Source organism: Pteronotus mesoamericanus, unplaced genomic scaffold (assembly GCF_021234165.1).
Source record: "Pteronotus mesoamericanus isolate MK-2021 breed Mesoamerican mustached bat unplaced genomic scaffold, CSHL_Meso_final contig_20, whole genome shotgun sequence".
Taxonomy (NCBI): domain Eukaryota; kingdom Metazoa; phylum Chordata; class Mammalia; order Chiroptera; family Mormoopidae; genus Pteronotus; species Pteronotus mesoamericanus.
In genome coordinates, this window is record NW_026555085.1 from 24,195,039 (window position 1) to 24,215,140 (window position 20,102).

The 20,102-nt window shown below is 35.4% G+C and overlaps 1 protein-coding gene across 18 annotated transcripts in view; it reads right to left on the bottom strand.

Annotated features, from left to right (window-relative positions):
• DST (dystonin) overlaps window positions 1-20,102 on the bottom strand; it is a 427,647-nt gene that overhangs the window by 41,424 nt on the left and 366,121 nt on the right. For all 18 annotated transcript variants that reach the window (XM_054569508.1, XM_054569506.1, XM_054569525.1 and 15 more), the window contains 11 exons: window positions 16,162-16,281; window positions 15,879-15,986; window positions 13,332-13,550; window positions 9,410-9,613; window positions 7,995-8,226; window positions 6,895-7,121; window positions 5,408-5,530; window positions 5,182-5,283; window positions 2,769-2,870; window positions 597-770; window positions 98-253 (listed from right to left, as the gene is read on the bottom strand). In XM_054569508.1, the coding sequence (XP_054425483.1) occupies window positions 98-253; window positions 597-770; window positions 2,769-2,870; window positions 5,182-5,283; window positions 5,408-5,530; window positions 6,895-7,121; window positions 7,995-8,226; window positions 9,410-9,613; window positions 13,332-13,550; window positions 15,879-15,986; window positions 16,162-16,281 (1,767 nt within the window). The remainder of the gene's footprint in view (window positions 1-97; window positions 254-596; window positions 771-2,768; window positions 2,871-5,181; window positions 5,284-5,407; window positions 5,531-6,894; window positions 7,122-7,994; window positions 8,227-9,409; window positions 9,614-13,331; window positions 13,551-15,878; window positions 15,987-16,161; window positions 16,282-20,102) is intronic.

The following is a 20,102-nucleotide window of genomic DNA, read 5'->3' on the forward strand; positions in this document are numbered from 1 at the left end:
CTCTAAAAGTAAATAAAAAAAATATATATTTTTTTAAAAACTGATGAAACCAGAAATGCACAGAGAAGAAACAGAATATGCAACAACAGCTACATACATGATGCTTCGCAAGTTCAATTTCAATGGCCTTAGGATCTCCTCCAACAGGTTTCTGTTCACTTAGCAAGCCCTCGGTGTGTGTCAACCATGCCAAAAGCTCATCCAGAGCATGTTGGAACTGCCCCAGGGCTAACAGAGCACCCTCCAGCTTATGCTACAGAAAAAGTAGAGAGGAAAAAAATCCATGTATGAATCTGATTTTATAAATAACATACATTTATAAAACAAGGGCAACAAATCAATTGTTTCATGCAGCATAAGACCGTAAGCATATCATGTGAAGTCCAATTATCATATACTTCTACATTCTAAGTTGGAAATGCTTTGTGGTTAACACATGGCATGTGAAAAGCAGAAAGGGTTTAATGAAATAAGAGAATTTAGGGGCTTCAAAAGTTTATGTACATAGTCACCTAATTACAGTTTTTAATCATTATTTTACATTAATACATAAAATTGAAACTTTATAAATTCTTAACAAAAGTCTTGTTACTTACTTGTCTGTTGATAATTCTCTCATCCAGACTATCCCATATCAATTTCAGTTCCATTAATGGGTCTTGAACAGTGTGTTTGTCACTTTCTTCTGTTACTTTCTTCAGCAAAAGCTCTGCTTGATGATTCAGTCTTTCCATTTCTATCTGTTGTTGATAGGCCTCTGACTTAAATTGCTATTTTTTAAAAAGAAATACACAAGGAAAATCTGTTACAAATCAGTATTAAACAAAAATAATTCTATGGGTTAGATCTTTATTCTGATTCACACTTCTTATTGTAGGGTGGGTAGGGATGAATAGGAATTAAAATGTAACACACAGTTTACCAATGAAAGAGTTATAGATAAAAAAGGGGAAATCTCTTTTGTTTATTCAGTGTTTTCTGATAAGATGTTTTTATTTATTTATAATTTTATTATTTTACTTTTTGTACTTTATAACTAAAAATTAACAAATTTCAAGGCTTAACTTATTCCAATGTCTAATTACAGACATATATATAGACATATAGACCATAATTACATCCAATGTCTAAATAATAATTATATTAAATACATGAATTTTAAAATTATAAAAATAAAATAAAATATATACTGACAGAAAACCCAGAAAAATATCTCTAAGAAATGCAAATTAATATTCTTGCTCAAATATATATACATATCTTACATCCTCTGAACATTCTGATTTCTATAGCTGTGCCATGTTCATTAATATTTAGTTTTCCCTATAACTCACCCACTGCTGACTCAGGATAACAGTATTCTCTCTCCCAGTGCTTACTGATATGTATTTAGTAGCCTTGGTTCTGCCAACTAACACAGGTTAACAAATGGTCACTTGTAATAGGAAACTGTCCTTTCATAAAATATTTAGTGTGTAACAGTAAATAATTAAATAGTAATTAATGACTAAGCAGCCCCTTAATTTTTCAAACATATGAAAATAACAATCAAAAAATAGTAACAATGATATAGTGAACACTTGCTATGTTCAACTTACTCTCAGTAAACTAATAAAGAAAATAATTTTATCCTCAATTTACGCTAAGGACACAGAAGGGAGACCAGTTAGATAACTTTCTAACTAGTAAGCTACTAAGTGGGTGAATTGGAATGTAATCTCAGAGAACCTGATTTCAGAGAGAGACTTCCTAACATGCCTGCCATACGAAAACCATGGAGATATATGTAAATATCCAAAATATAGTCCTCCACAGCTAAAAATGTAGATAAAATATATGATGTGTTATTACATGATCAGATAAAAAAAATCCCAATCTAATGATGGTAACAGTAAAATTCTCAAAAAAAAAACCAAAAAACCCCAACAAACCCCACTTTTTTTCCTACATGAAATATTCTGTTATCACACTTGGAGATGAAAATGCTACAATTTTTAAAGCCCATAGAACAATTTTATATAAAAATCTAGTAGAGTTCATTGAAAATGGTGTGATATGTCTGTGGATGGACACAAAGTTAGGAGGGAAAGAGCTGATCCCACTTTGATAAATGATCAGCACAGAGGATGCAAAGAGAAAGCCAGCCATTTTTACAGCTGGAGATCAAGAACCCCAAGAGAAAAAATAAAGAGGAAAGCAGATGGGAAACAAGAAACATTCACAAAACAAACATTTTGAGAAACATAATTTCCTACGTTTGGTTCTTTAGCCTGTAAAACTAAATTAATTTTTCTGAACACAATGAAGAAAATAAAAATGTTGCTATATGTATATTGACAATAATAAACTATCAAATAATAAAGTTATAAAAATCCCTACAGTATTATCTACATGTGTATAAATTACATATACATTCCCTATACCTCATCCTGCCACCTATATGAGGATGTCTGAAAGGTTATAAACCATAACTGTCTCTGGGGATATTATACTTTTGGTGGCCAAAAAAGCCACCTTTATTGCCTTTTTGTATTTTCTGATTTTTCTAGAATAAATATTGATTTAATAAAACTACTAATATTTTATATTTTTTATTTAAGGAACACTTATAGACTCCTTATTAGGTGCAGGTACTACATTAAACAAGTTTCATAATCAAAATATAATACTTCAATTATATAAAATAAATAAATTTGTGTAAAGAATACTGTGAATCAAAAACTTAAAAATTCAAAGTCTTTGATAAATTAGTTAGCCCCTACCCATACCTTTAATTCTTCGATCTGCTGCTTTACAGTTTCAAGATCTGTCCCGATTGGAGACATTGAAGCTAATTTACCACCTGCAATATCTACCCAGTCGAATACTGCCTGCAAAACACAATAGTCCATGTGTTGTTATAATAGTACATTTCAAATTGCTTCAGTATCTCGATGTTATAGAAAAGCACAATCAGAAACCTGTGAAGATATTATACGAGTCTATTTTACAAATCATAAAGATGGTTCATCTAAATAGGTAAGAGGAGCAATATACTGAAACAGTTGACCACAATATGAAATGGATGTAACCTCCACTTCTGTATCCAAGTTTGCAAAGGAAGTTCTATTTTGAATAGAATCATAGAGTATTAAGTAGTCATAGAACTTAATAAAAAAGTGCTCATTTGAAAAAAAGTTTAAATAAATTCAATCACAGGAAATAAAATTCTCTATGCTCTCTTACATTCCTCTAAAAGCAGATTGTGTAAATATAGGGTCCGGCACAAATAGCACCCCTTTTTAATTACAAAATCTTTTATTACAAAATCATAAGCATGTAATTATGTAACATAAGAATATCGCCCTCAAGCACACTATATGATATTTTAGGTGAAATATTCAAATTGAAACTATAAATTATTACCCCCATATTATCACCCAACCAACCCACTCAGGGAGGCATTACTTCTGCCGGACCCTGTATACTAAAAGAAAAAGATTCAAACCCATCTACTTATTCAAACAGTCAAGAAACTTATTGTTTGGCACTGAGGGAAATATTTGGCTCAACTAAACCCTTATGCATCATTTAGATTAGTATTAAAATCCTGCACATACAGCCATTAATATTTAGACATTATTCTGAATTTGAGCATAGACTTAAAAATCTCCTGTGTCTCTTGTTATTTTTAGGTAATATAAACATCCTAAAAAGGCTCAACTCACATTTTTTTCAGGTTCCGAATACACAAAATTATTTTGCACTTTAATGAAGTTGCCAGTCCGTAGAGTAGAGGGAAAGTTCATGGAATATATCTGATAGTTTAAAGTTGTAATTAATAAATCCTAAGAACTTAAGCAGCAACCTGGGAAATAAAATTTATTTTAACTTTACAACCAACCTTGAAACCTCTGGACCTTCCAGAGCTTTCGGCCTCTGGCTACAGCTAGGCACAGCTATTGATAGGTCAAGTTGCCCTTCGCTCCCACCGGTGATGCCACCAACCTAGGACGGGCCTTGCTTTCACAGCAGTAATAATGAGACTGGATAAATCACATGCGTAGCCTGCGGCCTCCTATGGTTAATGGCTGCCTTGGGGCCAAATGGCTGCAAGTAGTGACAGTGCCGTCTCTAGCTGGGAAGGAGGGCACAACTCGGACGTAGCAAAGTACGTGAAAATCATGACCTGGACTCACAGACCAAGAACTGGAGTTTGATTAGTTACTGGTCACTGATATCTAACCAATAATTTATCACTTTGGTTAAAAAGGGAAGGGTACAGAGGAGGAAAGTTACATTTAATAAGGTCTTATTTGTAGTGAATTTTTTCATCTATTTCCAAAGTTCAAAACGCTTTTCAGCTGGCATAAAGCCTGGCTTATGATATTTATTTTTACAAATATAGAAATGGAGTGGCATAATAAAAAGGAAAAGATGTTCTCATCTGAGCTTTAAAAATAATATCCACTTGGTGTTATGGAAATACTTAGGCTTTTTCCATATGGTAAGAGGGATAAAAGATTAAACTCCTGCCAGCCTTAACATTAGAAAAAGGAATAAAGTTAAGGAAGGTAGGGCAAGAAATAGCCCAGAATTGGCCTCAACTGACAATATAATTATTAAGGAAAAAAACCCTTAAAAATGGCTAATGAACTGAAGGAGAACCCTGAAAGGACGTGAAAAACAACTATTAAAAGGAATTATCTATATGAAAAAGAAGAAAACAGATCATGACCTAATAAACTAGAAATCTATTTGAGCTCATGGGGAACACTGGCTTCGAATCAAATTTCTTTACTTCTGACTTTAGTTAAACTTGGTGATATTTTTAGATAGCGTTTACTCCTTCCATCTTGCTCCACTCAACTTCAGAACAGAGCTCAGATTCAGTTCCATCGCAGTGTCTGGTGCGGAGCCATTTATGAAAAACACTGTGTGGGAATATTTCTCCTAGCTTAAAAAAATTAAAATATTTCTTTTCAGAGGATATTTCACTGAAGTGTGTATAAAAATGTTTTTAAGTGTGAATATAAATCCATACATATTTCAGGTGTCAGAAATACCCCTGAGGGCAAACATGAATTGAAGCAGGCGAGGAGGCTGCCTCCACCTTCGCAGCCCTGAGGTGCCGCCAACATGTAATCCGCAGACATCAGTGAGCAGCATTCCCTCTCCCAGCAGGCGCTGCAGTCCCCTTACCTGTAGTCCGTCCTGGTACTGAACGGCAGCCTGCATCGCCTCCTCAAGCCTCTCCACCCGGTCTTTCCAAGCTTTATTTAGAGAATCCCATGCCGAATTTAACTACAACATAAACATAAACTCTTTTATTGTCCTAAGTTTTCAACTGCTTCTATCAAACATGCTTTATTTAACGAAATCTTTAAAAATAGCATTCCAATAAGATCAGAAAATATGCTAGTCGTACCTCATCTATACTCTTCTTGACAATGGGTTTATCAGGTTCCCCACATGCGGTGATGAGTTCAGAACCCAGGTTAATAACTATATCCAGCTCTTCCTGTAGTCCATCTATTTCTTCCCTTATGGCCTGGAATAAGAGATGGCAGCCTTAGAGTTTTAAGCAAAACTACATTAAAACTAAAAAGACACACACAAACATTAATGGTAGTTATTTCTAGGAGGTGGGATTATGATCAATTTTTGTTGTCTGTTTTCTAAGTTTCTGCAATAAAACTTTTCAACAAGAAAAGATAACAGAAAAATATTTTACAGGAAAAAAGCATACTTTGAGGAACAAATGACAAATGTTCCTCATGCTGATTGAAAAGGTAATATTTAGGAAATAATTCTGTGTAACAAATACTAGAGCATGGCTTTTTTTAAAAAATACAAACAAAACAATACTAAAAAGCATAGAAAAACATTGTTTTTCAAACTGACTCATTTGACAATACATATATAAAATAGACATAAATAAAACATGAGTTCAAAGACCTCACACAAAATAATGTGTGTGTTTAATAGACTCAAGATAACCTAGCTCTGGATTGATGTTTTTACCCTAGTGCATGTAAACTACGAACAAACAAGCAAGAGAACAAATAAAAACTGTGACAGAAACGCAGTTTCTACCTTTGCTTTTATCTTCTTGGTTAAATATATTTATTAATTCAAGAAGCCTTTACCAAGCATGAAACAAGTCCTAAATTAGGATTGGGAATACAAAGAAAAATAGATATATGACTATTCTGCTCATGGGGCTTTGAGTCCATTAAGAAAGACAAAGTTATAATCAATGATAAGTCATACTATGCACAGAGTCCTTTGCATGAGGAAATACTATGGGGACACACAGAAACTCTGCTAAGTATGTAAGAGAAGATTTTACACAGAGGGTGACTGTCCAACTGAACCTCGGAGTTTGAGTGGGATTTGCCAGTAGGATGTTCAAAGAGGATGTTCAAAGGTGAGAAAATAAAATGTGCAAAGATACAGAGGCCAGAAAGAGCATAACAGTTTTGGAGAATGCCACGTTGTGTTCTAGAAGAGAGGGCGCTTGGTGAAGGGGCAGCAGGAAAAAATACTGCTTTGGAACCACAGGCACAAGCTAGCTAGGGTGCAAGCGCCCATACCCTGCCCTCGGGAGTTGGGCAGCAAATGCCTCTGAGGGGTTTCAAGCAGCAACACAATAAGAGCAGATTCAGGGAGATGACTGGCAGCAAGGATAGAGGCCTGGCAAAGAAAGAGACTTTAGAAACCAAGAAAGCTACTGAGGCCCTGACATTAGGCAAAAAGCAGGAGGGGTGGAAAGTAATCTTAAAATATATACTCCTACTATATCACTATGCATTTCACTTTCAGAACCAAATATAAATTTTAATAGAGTAATTCTGAATATTTACCAAAGGAATCCAACTTATTTCTTCACTTTAAATGGGATATTCTGCTCACCTCTGCTGCTTCCTGCTGTTGTTTTACCACCGAGGGATCAATTCCAGGATCCTCCAGATCCCGGATGAAATCTTGAGTATCTTTAGTGGTAACTACCAATGACATGTGATCACACCAGAACTTCTCTGCTAATTCCATCACATCCAGGAGTTTGGCTTCCCTTTCTTCCACCAGCGTGTGTATGTTCTCCCAAACGAAAACCATTTGGTCAAGCTTATCCTGAACAGCTGTGGGAGCACAAAAAGGCAGTATGTTAGCCCCATTTAAGCAATAAAGAAGAACATTTTGGTTCCCACAGAAATGGTGATCCAACATGGTGTCTGAAATTGGACAAAATTTCAGTTGATCCCAGTCTAGAGGGTATCACTGGTCCCAACAGCCTATTCCAGACAAATATAAGATCTGAGGATGTCCTGCTCCTCTTGAACCAAGGATCTTCCCAATGAAAGTGGGTGCTCAAAGGCAAGTGGGCTCACAGTAGGCCTAACTCCATCAAGTGTCACGTTCACCAAGGCTGGCCTTAATTCCAAGGACAGTGAAATAACCACCCTAGTATATTCTTTATGCTCTCCAAATCAAGAGTAAAGATATCTCTTCAGTCCCAGGAGTACAACAATGTAGGATATGTATTCTGGGCTTGTTTCTAGAGTAGTCTTAACATGAATTTCCACTAACCTATGCACATGCTTTTCTTTTGACCCCTGATTCGTATCTTTAAGAATGGCTGGTTGTGGTCATGGTTGTCATTTCTGTCACTATGGGATCCATTATGCAAGGCAGTGTAGTTAGTAAAGAGGAAAAACTCCTTAGATTTAGTCTTACTGGTACTATGCTTTAACCAACTGGTTTAAGAGGTCCGGAAAATGCATGGTTTTTGTATAATGGAACACTTTGTATTTAACCCATTATTTTACAAACACAGGAAGACATTAACAAGGGATTAATGTACACAGCCCTTCAGTCCCAAACATGTCGCATTTGTAATACCTTTTCTAAAATCTGGCACCCTGGTATGCGACTGGACTGTCAGTAAACAGCACGAACATTTAGAATTGTTTTAAAAGTAAAGTTCAATTGTTTCCGTATCCTGAAATTATTACCTTTGGCAGAAATGTCTTTATCAGTGCCCCCAGACCGAGCAATCATTTCCTCTCCCCTCTGTTTAAGAGTTTCATACAATGGCTGTAGCTTCTCCATGTCTACTGACACGTTCTTGTTTTCACTGATCTGCTCCTTGATCTTCTCCACCTCGGCAGAGATAGAGGGCGGCTGCCTCAGGCGCTCCGCAACACGATCCAGGCTCTCAAGAATCTGGTCTATCTTGTCATGGAACTAGCAGTAAAATAAAGGGGTCACTTAATGAGAAAAGATCTGTGATACCAAATATGAAAATTTAAATGGAAAGAAAAAACATCTATTTAATGTCACAATCAAGAACTAAATCTCAGCCCTTTCGTTGACATATCCATCCAAAGAATTATATACAGCTGGTGTGTCAAGACTTCCTAAAATGATGATTTACATGGCCCTACTTATGTAGACTGGAATGCTTCTTGCAAATACTTGAGTGTATTAATTAAGAAGTGGTATATTTTAATGTATAAGTGGGCCATCTGACAGCAGCATCTCATCTACTGTTTCACCTTGTTATTTTAATTCTAATTAACTTTGTAAAGTAAGCTCAATGATCTGGGTGTTTGTCTATCAAAACTGATTGTCTTATTCACTTTTACTGATTGTTTTAGCATCCTAAAAAAAAGTTATATTAATAAATATGAAAATCCTGAGCATTTTTGATTAAAGAAATTTCTTAAAAGTTTCCTGAACTGAAAAAATGTTAAATCTTCTTGATGTTGTATTGAAAGCTGGTATTTAATTCATGATCAAACACATAATCAGATTAATGAAAGAATTTTAAATTCCTATTTGCAAAAGTACCATAGATAATGAAGCAAAGTTACAAAAACTCAGGATTATAGAAAATGGACCACTCTAATGTCAGTATGTCTAATAATAAAAACCAAATCTTAAAAATGGAAAATCTCCAGGCAATTTCAAATGCAACTTCTTAAAAAAGATATCTTCACAAATTTAAAAAAATCGTTTTCCAACTTTATATTTTTTTCTTCTTACTCAGCCCGTCCATTCATTCTTTTTTCTTGCCTTCTTGGGAGTGTTTTATTCGTAATGATAATAACGCTTTCTTTTATTTCTCCCAATGGCAAATACTGCATTCTACTCTGGATGGACTCTTATTTAAATATTTGGATAATGTGGACAACTATACATTTCTCAAGTCATTGAAAATTATTTTTTATTTTATCTATAAGCAGACAGAGAAATACGAGGACTAGACAAAAGGAAGTATCACTTCTGAGAGACAAAGATATCAATACTCTAATGATAATGTAGTGAAATACTTTTAGTTGAAATTTAATTGGGAGGTCCAGGAAAATGTCCTTCAGTGCTCTGCTGTTTGGAAGAACCCAATCTTATTTCTGGTGCAAACAATTACCTGAGTAGACTGAGACACGGCTTCATCCAGTGCCACAGCTCGCTTTTTGACATCTTCTTTAATTTGGCTGTAAAGGGTGTCAGCTGCCACATACTTCTCTTGGATAGAAAAGCCTTCCTCTGGGCTCAATTCCAATAACTGCGGCCCGGTTTTGTTCATCTTATCTATATGAGGCTTGTGTTCGGCTATCAACTCTCGCAGTTGCTATAACAAACCAAACAGTTTCTCAGGATCTCAGGGTCACCACTCCACAGCACGGCTGCCTACAACCCCAAGGCGCCCAGCCGACAAAACTCCGAACAACCCACCCACCCTCACAGGCCATTTACTACATGACGGCTCATACAATTCAGGAAGAGATGCCCCTGACACCAAGATTAAACAGCAGTTCAGTCATGTCAAAGTCCCTTTAAGGGTACATACAAAATGTTGGTTGAGTGAAATACCAAACCCCAGTTCATTATGCATTTCAAACCATCACATATTTTGACAAGAGTAGTAGCCAAGGGTCACGTTACATAAAAGGATTCTGAACTTACTCTAGGACCCCAACCTGCAGAGACCAAGCCATAACTTTTGGTGCCCCTTTAGACACAATCATGACATACACGAAAAATATTTAAAAGGAAAAAAGAAATAAAAGGAAGGAAGGGAAGGAGGAAGAAAAAAAAGGAAGGAAGGAAGGAAGGAAGGAAGGAAGGAAGGAAGGAAGGAAGGAAGGAAGGAAGGGGAAATAACTTCGGTAGAAGAGAGCCACAATGCTGAGAGAAAAAAAACTATGCATAAAGCTGCATTAGGTGATATGAGCCCAAAAGGCATAGTAATTAGATTTGAACCAATATAAGAATGCATACATATATATTACATTATACGTATATGTATGTGTTAATTTAGTCTATGTACATATATGATATATACATATGAATGAATGATTTGTACTTATTTTAAAATGTTAAAGACTGCAAGGGTAATCAATCTATCAAATACACAGCTATACACTGAGCATTATTTGTAAGGTGTATTTAAAGAAAAACATGACATATGAATACATTGAACAATATCACTAGACACAATGATATTTATATTAGAGTGAAATCCAAATGAAGCCCCATTCCTTCTGGGGAGATGAAAAAATCCACAGGATATGCACTCCATCGAATCCAGGGCCTCCACTGAGTAGTATTTCATGGGCCAAATCCCAAACCACTCCCGGTGGAAAGCTCGGGCGTTGCCTGCAGGCTTCTCTGAGGCTGGCTTCCTTGCATCATTGAGGAATGCTCCATTTATTTCATGGTATTCATGTGGTTCTCTAAGCAGCAGTTCCTTGTCCTCACCAGAAAGTATTCTCCAAGCTACCTGCTATGCAGCCCAAATAAGAGCTTCTCTGAGAGAAATTATATTCCGGGAGGACAGTCCAGAGAAAAGCTACCAATCTTTTCCTACAAATACTTTATTTGCTCATTCATCACGAAGAACTGCCAGGATGGCCACATGCCATTGTTATGGAAAGTGCCCACTAAAATCAGTTGAGAAATTATTCTGAAAATTGTTGAGAAAATTACTTTATTAGATCATTAACAATCTCCAATGTAATATGCTATAGTTAAAGTTTTTCTGAAAGTGGTCTCAAAACTCTTTTGGAAAGAGCTAAGTAACTACAAATTCAATTGTTTAAGAAACATGGGGGTCTAACCTACCACACTGCACGTAAGAACGTGGGAGGGTCACATCTGCAGTCTAGCTCCTGGATGGTCCGGGCTGTGATATTCTTATTTTTATTTTATATTATTAGACATATCTTCATGCTGCTTTACAGAATAGAGGTGGCGATGGTAACACTGGCCAACATGCCAAAGGAATTTCTTTCTTGGAAAAGAAATGTGTTACCCACACTTTGGTTTCAATATTCTATGAGGCATGTTTGTAAAACAAACTCACAAGTTAAATGAGAAATCTAGAAGCTCTATTTTTTAATTTTTAAAATTTGATCAACTTTTTAAGAGAGGAAGGGAGAGAGACAGAGAAGGAGAGAGAAGCATCACATTTTTGTTCCACTTATTTATGCACTCATTGATTGATCCTTGTATGTGCCCTTAGGGATTGAACCTGCAAACTGCGAATATTGGGATGATGCTTTAACCAGCTGAGCTACCCGGCCAGGGCAAGAGATCTAAGCGTCCTTGAGTTGCCTAGAGTCTAAGTAGATCCATCTGTGTAGAACTACTATGAGACACCTTTGCTTGGGAAATAGTGAGATGAGCCTTTTTAAGTCCATTTCATGACAGACAAGAAAATCCCTCTGAGGTGCCTGCTTGGGTGTATGTGTGTGCATGAAGAAGGTGCCCAATAGAAGATGTCTTTTGCTTCAATAGCAACAAAATAATTCTTGGCATCATACTGTCATTAAAAGTCCAGTGTTGTTGGAGAAACCTAATGTAACTTCAATTTGGTAGCTATTTCCAAAAATAGCTGAAAAGGATATTGTGAAGCTACAGAAGGAAAGCCATTCTCGAAGGTGGCAAATATTCTGAACAATTTAGTTTGCACAAGTTGAAGACTTGGCTACAAAGTATTGTAGTTCCCGTTACATAGAAAATCATAAATTTGTTTTGAAAGCTGAAAAATTATGCAAAAATATTAACTCAATTTTGAAATTTTCAGTTCAATAATAATAATTGATATTATACCAGTAACAAAGCTAATTAAATCTCAACTCAGAGTAGAAGAAATCCACAATTTTATATTAAAACTCATCCAATGGGTAGGCATCAGGATTTCAGCCACAAATAAACCTTTACACTAAAATTCAGTTGAAGTCTACATAGTTTGTAAGCCTTTCTCTTGCTGAATGATTTAGATAGAACTCCACAGAATCTCCACTTTATATTAAATAAAGTATTCTTTAAAGATCTCCTCTAAATAGATACTTCAGTTAGAGATATTCCTCAATGTGAATACATTAAAAAAGTAAACAAACGAGATTAATAAGTACGTCAGATACTTCAAACAGTCATGTAATATACTCTGAGTTAAAGTTTACACACACACACACACACACACACACGCAATTAGTCTCAGAGTACATCTTGTACAGATCTGGGAGAAAAACTAGGTTCACAAGTACATAAATTGCAAGAACTCTGGATTCTTTTTCTGACAGTCTTGCACCCTCTTTCACTCAAACTTTTGCAAGATTTTAAATTATGTTAACATTTAAGTGACCGCTGGAATGAGAGCTTCCTAATGCCATTACATATACATTTTAAACATGTTAACAATTGTAGATGTAAATAAACTCTCTAGGTTACTCCTGTATGCTTACAGGGGCAGGCAACCTCAAAGGAGTTCCATGTACATAAAGTGAAGAAAAGGGAAACAATTTGTCTTCGTACTTCAGCATTTCTTCCTTTCACTGAGTTAGCTTTCATGACATTGCTATTTTGACATATTTGTTATATTGCACAATTTCTGCAAGCTCAGTGGCCTTGTCTGTGTGATGTCATGTCCATGTATTTCTACTCTTCGCTTACATTCTAGATTGCTCTCACCACTACACATAAAGTATAAAACTTAGTCAATATATATAAATTAAAAGCAATCAATATGCACAAATTAAAAGTATTTCAAAAGCTTATTTCTCTAACATTGTAAGTGGCAGAAATTGTTTTTTACCCACTTTATACTATGTACTCTCCTATAAAAGCTGTGATATAATTATTGACATACTTAGTGTGGTCCTTCCGTATGAGTCTTCTCACTGGAAACGTGGATAACAGGTAAGCAAATTGTGCAGACCAGAACATGATATTGCTAAAATATCCTAACCATGTCAAAGGTGTCTAACTATACAATAAAAACAAACAAACAAAATACAATTCTCTTTTAGTGAGGAATACCAGATTCTTTTTGACACCAAGCTTACCCGATGTTCTTCCTGTTGTTGTCTTAGGGTTTCATACTCAAGGGCAGGGGCGGGAAGCTGAGCGATGATTCTTTGTGTTTCTGTCAGCCATGGCCAGAGTTCTTCATATGTTTCCCAGAACTGGCTAACCAGGGACTGTGCCCTTTCTAGCTGCAGGTATCTCTCTGAGTTTATCTGGCAGATGCTGTCATAGTTCTTCAATACCTTGTCCAGTTTTTTCTAGAAATTAAGACGGTGAAATGCGTTTGAGTGATGAGGCAAGCCAAGCAGCACATGCACACAAGAATGTTTGGTCCAGCACTACTCCTGGTGCCGGGCAGACACTAAGCAATGTACGTTAAATGGCTAAATCAATAAAAGCTACTTATATTTTAATTGTCTATATATTTTAAAAAGTTTATTTTAAATTAAAGAAAGGCCCTCCATGTTCATCCATGTTGTTGCATATGGCAGGGTGTCCGTCCTTCTTAAGACTGAATAATAGTCTACTGTATGCTAATATTAAGTGTTCTTACCATAATTTTAAAAACGTGTGTGTGCGAGCACATGGGTATGTATAGAACTCCCCCAAAATGGAATTTATTTATAAAAAATTGTGTATTTATTCTTACATGATTAAACCTCAGTCACTTTCAAAGGACTCTCCATTTGACGCAATATACCTATCCAGACATTTTTCCCACTGCTCAAAACCAGTTTTTGAACTCATTGATTTTGATGCCTTTTAGTGCTTCTGCTGTTTTTCGTTTCACCTCTTCCATATCAGCAAAACAATTCCCTTTGAGGAGTTTTTTCATCCAGTGAAACAAACAAAAATGTTGCTCGGGACAAGATCACATGAACAGGGAGGGTGGGGGCTGAGGGAGCATGCCATTTTTGCTCAAAAACTGAACACTCTGCGAGATATGAACAGGTGCATTTGTAAATCACTCATCATGAAATGGACATATGTGACGAAAGAGTCTTATAAAAACACTCACTGAGCCAAACGCATGCAGCCTCTCACAACAATGCCAGTTGGTACACCGATACAGATGAGTTCCTAGAATGCCCACCTAGCAGGGAAAGCCTGTACTACAAGGGGCCTGACCTCCTGAAGCTAATTCTGGGGTTTTTGGGTACCCTTTCATGTATATATACATATATATGTAAAAAAGAGCCGAAGTGTGGAACATCTTAAAAGTACTACAGTTGGAGACCAGGCTAATAAATTATGATATATTCATACAACAATGGAATTCTAAACAATCATCAAAAATCATGGAATTTAATGGTATAACTTCTCAAAAAAATATGCTTAACTGACACATACAAAAATATAAATAAATAAACAAACAAGCAAACAAGCAAGGCCTCAGATTTTTAAGGGTAAGACACTGAGCTCTCCAAACATAATAAGCAAAATTCTCCAACCATTCTTACAATATCTTCTATGTTGAAAAACAAAGTCTCCTGAGTCTAGAAACATTTACATTACTTTCTCAAAAAAAAAAAAAAAGGCCACTTTTCACTAATGAAATTGTAAGAGGAACTTGTGGTCAGCAAAATTAATTATACATTAGAATTAATGTAGAATAATATGCTACCCACTGATTTTATGGGGTAGTCACAGTAATCTAGATTATGGTATAAATTCACATCATAAACTAATAGCAGAAGATAAAGCACAACAGTAATCTAATAAACCACAGAATGAAAGAGAAATTGTTTCATGATGACCTGTGCTTTTCATGTCAGAATCTTTATAAAAATAATAAAGGAAAGATTAAATTATAAACAAATAAATTGCCATTGTGGAGGATAAATAAAAAAGAAAGTATCAATATACTTGTGTAGTGTGCACTGGATTACCTTGTCTATGGTATAGCTTAAAAACAATGCACACTCTTTTAAAATGTGACTTAAGAATAGGTATTTGCATAATTTTGTTTTTGCCATGGAATATTTTCCTACTATAAGGGTTAATTTCTTCAGGCTGCTCAGATGTAGGAATATGAATTGAACTAAACATTTTTACTGTGGCTGGTTTTGAATCAATTTAAAGAATTACTAAAAGTACATAAACTAGATGCTTCCTTAATTAGTCAGCTAATTTTTTTCCTATACAGCTTACAGTAACTTCATAAAGAATGGATTTCAGCATTAGGCAGAACCGCATATCTTGGTTTTTCTTTCAGCCTCAAGAGGCCCAAATGTTTCTGTAGCATGTATATAACAGGTGACATATATAATAACAATTTATTACTGATAATAATGGCAATAATACAATTAACATTAATTGAAAGCTTAATGTGTACCAGTTAGTCAAGGGTTCAAAGTTTAATCACTTTTTTGTACATTAAAAAAGATTCTCCCCAGGGTAACTCCCTTAAGGAATAGTCCTTTCACTGTTATTCTGGAAGCTTGAAAAACGCCTTATTTGCAAGTAATGGTTTAGTTTTCTAAATGGCAGCTGTGGATAAAGGAAAAATGCTTCTCTAGGACTGAAAGCACAACACATGCTTTTGTTCAAGAGTGTCACTACCAGTCACATAGACAAGATTATACCTTCATTGATTGTTTTTCCTCTTCACTGCACGTGGTCATGATTTTATGTCCAGATTTAACAAGTTCGTCAATAATATCCTTGTGTCTCAAAATTTCCATGGTGAATGTCTGTGATTTACAAAAATAAAGGTTTTTAAAAAAGAAAACGTAGAATAAAATGAAAGCAATTAGGCAAAGTAATTGAAAATAGCAAGTTACACTAGTGGGGTCTTGCAAAGTGAAATATGCGAGCACATTTTCTAGATTCGCAAATAATTTAGGTACAATTGGAAATGTCCTTCACCTTTTGAACCTGCAGCTGAGCAGCAGTCTGGTCTTGCTCAAGCCTGATGTCACCCAGAGACATCAATTTCTTTTCTGTTTCAGTAATCCAGGATAACTCAGCATCAGCCGCTTGGTCAAACTAAACGAAAGATAAATAATTAGCAAGTTTCTGTAACTGGTGCCAGAAAAATATCTATCTACCTTTCGTTTAAATATTCTTATTACACAAGTGGAAAATCTGAGCTTATCCCTTCATGGCATCCTGAAATAGCTCATGATAATGACTTAAGTTATAAAGAAAGGAGAACTTTCACAGTGTAATTAAGCACAATTTCTTAAAACATGTTGATCCCATAGCCCGGCATTCATGATTTTAGCATGCTGAACACTGCTGCCTTTGTTTCGGTAGTCCTAAGAATTTTCTCCTAAGGAGTAATATCCAAGTTGAACAGCTATAAAAGTCAACAGATGCATACTGTCTTTCAGTCATTTCCTCATCACTTTAATCCATATGATATGTAGATATCCTGCTATTCAAGTACACAATTTCTAGCAAAAAGAACGAAACATTTCCATTTATTTATTATCTAGTATTAAAAGTGTATGGACAAAATGTTTCTATGTATGCTGAATATATCCCCAAATGACTTGTCTACAATTTTTTACATTTCATTTAATAATATCAGAAAACACTTTAAGAGCATTCTCAAATATTTCAAGAGATTTTAATTTCCCAATCATAAGAGTAATTCATGGTAGAAATTCATAAAGTACAGAAAAATATACAGAAGAAAATTAAAAACTGGAGTTAATACCATTGGTATTCTAGTGAATTTTCTTTCAGGAGTTGAGAAAGATTTACAAAGGTCTGGGATAATACTGTATAAATAGTTTCATATCCTGCTTTTTCATTTATTATAAACATTGCCCATGTCATTTTCTTTTAAGTGTGATTTTTAAATAACACTATTGTATTCTAGCACACTTGGATATTTTCATTTAGGTTCTCTGGTTTTTTGGGTTCTTTTTTTTTTTTTGCTATTATATAAACAACCCTGTAATGAATATCCTTGTATATAAATTTCCATTGGCATCTCTAATTAGTTCCGTAGGGTAGATTCCTAGACGTTGACTACCAAGTCAAAGAGCAGGAACACTTTCAATACCTTGCATCAGATAAACTCCAATGCCTTCCAGTGCCAAGCACTTAATCATAAATGAGTAAAGTGGGTAAATGACACCACAAGCCCCAATAATAAATGGTAACCAACAATGGCCTCAGTTGGAAGGTTTAACAGGGAATGGACATTGGGAGTATTCAAATCCAGTACTGCCAGGCCTTCTAATTTTTCAAAAGAACCTGGAAATCCAGATGGGGTAGGGGAATAACTAGCTGAGGGGTAAGAAAGGTGGAGATAAGAAACTAGATTAAAAAAAATAATTCTTACTTTTAAAACACTATGCAACATTACGCAGACTCATGAGAGGATGGAGTGAAACAGAAAAAAAATTCATGAACTAATTCATCAGCTTCAGATGCGGAAAAAGAAATCTTCATTAAAAACAAGTGGAAGAGTCTTCTATGCATGGATTATTAGCTAACATGGTTAGAAAACAGATGTATTATGCTAAGTGAAATTAGCCAGTCAGGGAAAGACAAATACGTATGATTTTACTTACACGCGGAATCTAATGGACAAAATGAACAAACAAAATAGAAACTGACTGATAGATACAGAGAACAGACTGACAGCTGTCAGAGGGGAGGCGGGTTGGGAAGCTGAATAAAAAGGAGAAAGGATTAAGCAAAAAAAGAAAAAACCAACCTCATAGACACAGATAACAGGTGATTACCAGAGGGAAAAAGGGGGTGGCGGGAGGTAGAGAAGGACGGGGGACAAACAGTGATGGAAGGAATCTTGACTTTGGGTGGTGAACACACAATACAATATATAGACGATGTACTAGGGAATTGTATGTCGGAAACCTATATAATTTTATTAACCAATGTCACCCAAATAAATTCAATAAAAATTAAAAATCAAACAAACAAGGGGAAGAGTCTTCTATGCATGGATTATTAGTTTTAAAGCCATATACAATGAAACTTAAAGGTAGAACTTCATTATATGATTCACTTAAAGAGCACAAAATTGAGAAAAACAGTCAAGGCCTTTCTACGTGACTGCAAATACTGCAAGATATCCAAATAAACAGTAACGCTTTTTTTTTCTTCTGCTAGTTCCTGAAAAAAATAAAGTGACACACCACCCCTCTTGTTTGTGTTTGTTATCTTTAGTATTTATATGGCAGTCCTCATGAAGAAAATCAGGCTGTTACTGTCCATATTAATTTAATACTACATCTCCATCTCTTGAAAAAAGTAACCAAGGAAAAACAGCATAATGATACCATCTTAGTTGCCAAAATGGAAAGCTGAAAGTCAAACATTGTTTCTTCAACCAGGCAAATACTTGCTCTCAGGAAAGAAAACAAGGCTTCCCTCAGAAATTTCCCTTCTGTCTTTCAATTATTTTTTTTATTAAATTGACAAATATTTATTATTTAGCAACAAATGAAATAGCCACAGGGACTACATTAAGCAATTTACAGTAAGTCAAGGCCCTTTGTTTAGGTTTATGACTTTTAAATGACTACTAATGTGTTTCTAATGAACAATAAAAACTGCTTATTTTACATGTGACCAACACAAGAGCAAGATTTCTAGACAAATTTCAATAAATTGGCCTACTGTTCATGTAAGTAGTAAAAACTGACTTCAAATAAATTGTAGATAATAGCATCCGAAACTGCATTCTGGGAAATACTTTAATAGTATCATCAATGGAGTCTGGTCATCAACTTTAGCCACTGTAACTTCCATTATAGTTCAACTAGCATTTCAGAAATTTTCTACCAGTTAGAGAAAGGCATTTTAATCAGCTCTCTCTAAATATTCTTGAAAAACACTCTCTAAAAGGATAACAGCCAGGCTTCTACTGAACACACTAAGTCCTTAAAGTATAATATCTCCTTTGATCCTGACAATAATTATATAATGTGGGTATTACCATTAACTCCATTTACAGCTGAGAAAACTGAGGCAGAGAGAAATTAACTGAGTTACCAGAGGTTACCCAGCTACTAAAGTTTGGATCTGAGATTTGAACTGAGATGGTCTGATTTGAACCCTGGAGGCTGCAGTCTTACTTATTACCATGGTTTATCCCTTGTTCTTTGGCTCTGGGAACGAAAAATACTCATGTGATTTCACCAAAACTGGCTCCAATACCGCAACTGTTAATAAGTGGTAGGTTTTAACTTGCTATTTAAACATTTCTCCAATCTCTGACAAATTGCTTTCGTACTTATCTAGAAAGTTTCTCTTGAGTGGAAATGGAGTTTGAGGAAGATAGAGTGATAAGAAATCTTAACCTCAAGGAAATCCTTTTACTCCCTGCCCCTGGTGAGGATCTTATCACTTTCTTTTGATTAGCACTTCCTTCCATTTTGCTTCATATTATTAATAACACAGCCCCTATTTTCCCACCCCCAACACCTGGAGAGTCTAAACAAATCTCACTTCCGTGGGGGAGGTTTCCTTCTAGCTCTTTAAAAGAAATAAACAGGTGTTATTTTTCTTCAAGGCTGATTCCTAGTGACGGAATGAGCTCTTTATTTTAATTGCACCCAAATCACCAACACATGTGCCTTTATAGTGGGGTTACGATGGCCCTGCTAAAATAAACCAGGCTATTAGAACTCCCAAGGAGTGCCTGGGATTTTCAGTCCCAGAGAGATGGCCACATATTAGCGAATTCTGAGGACTGCACATTTATAACAGGCAAAAGACTACAAACTTCTCCGAGGTTTAAACAATCGCAGTAGTCAGAATTCAGGCTACCAGTTTGTACATCTTTTAAGCAAAAGTGCCTTTCCCCATTTCCACATGGCTCATTT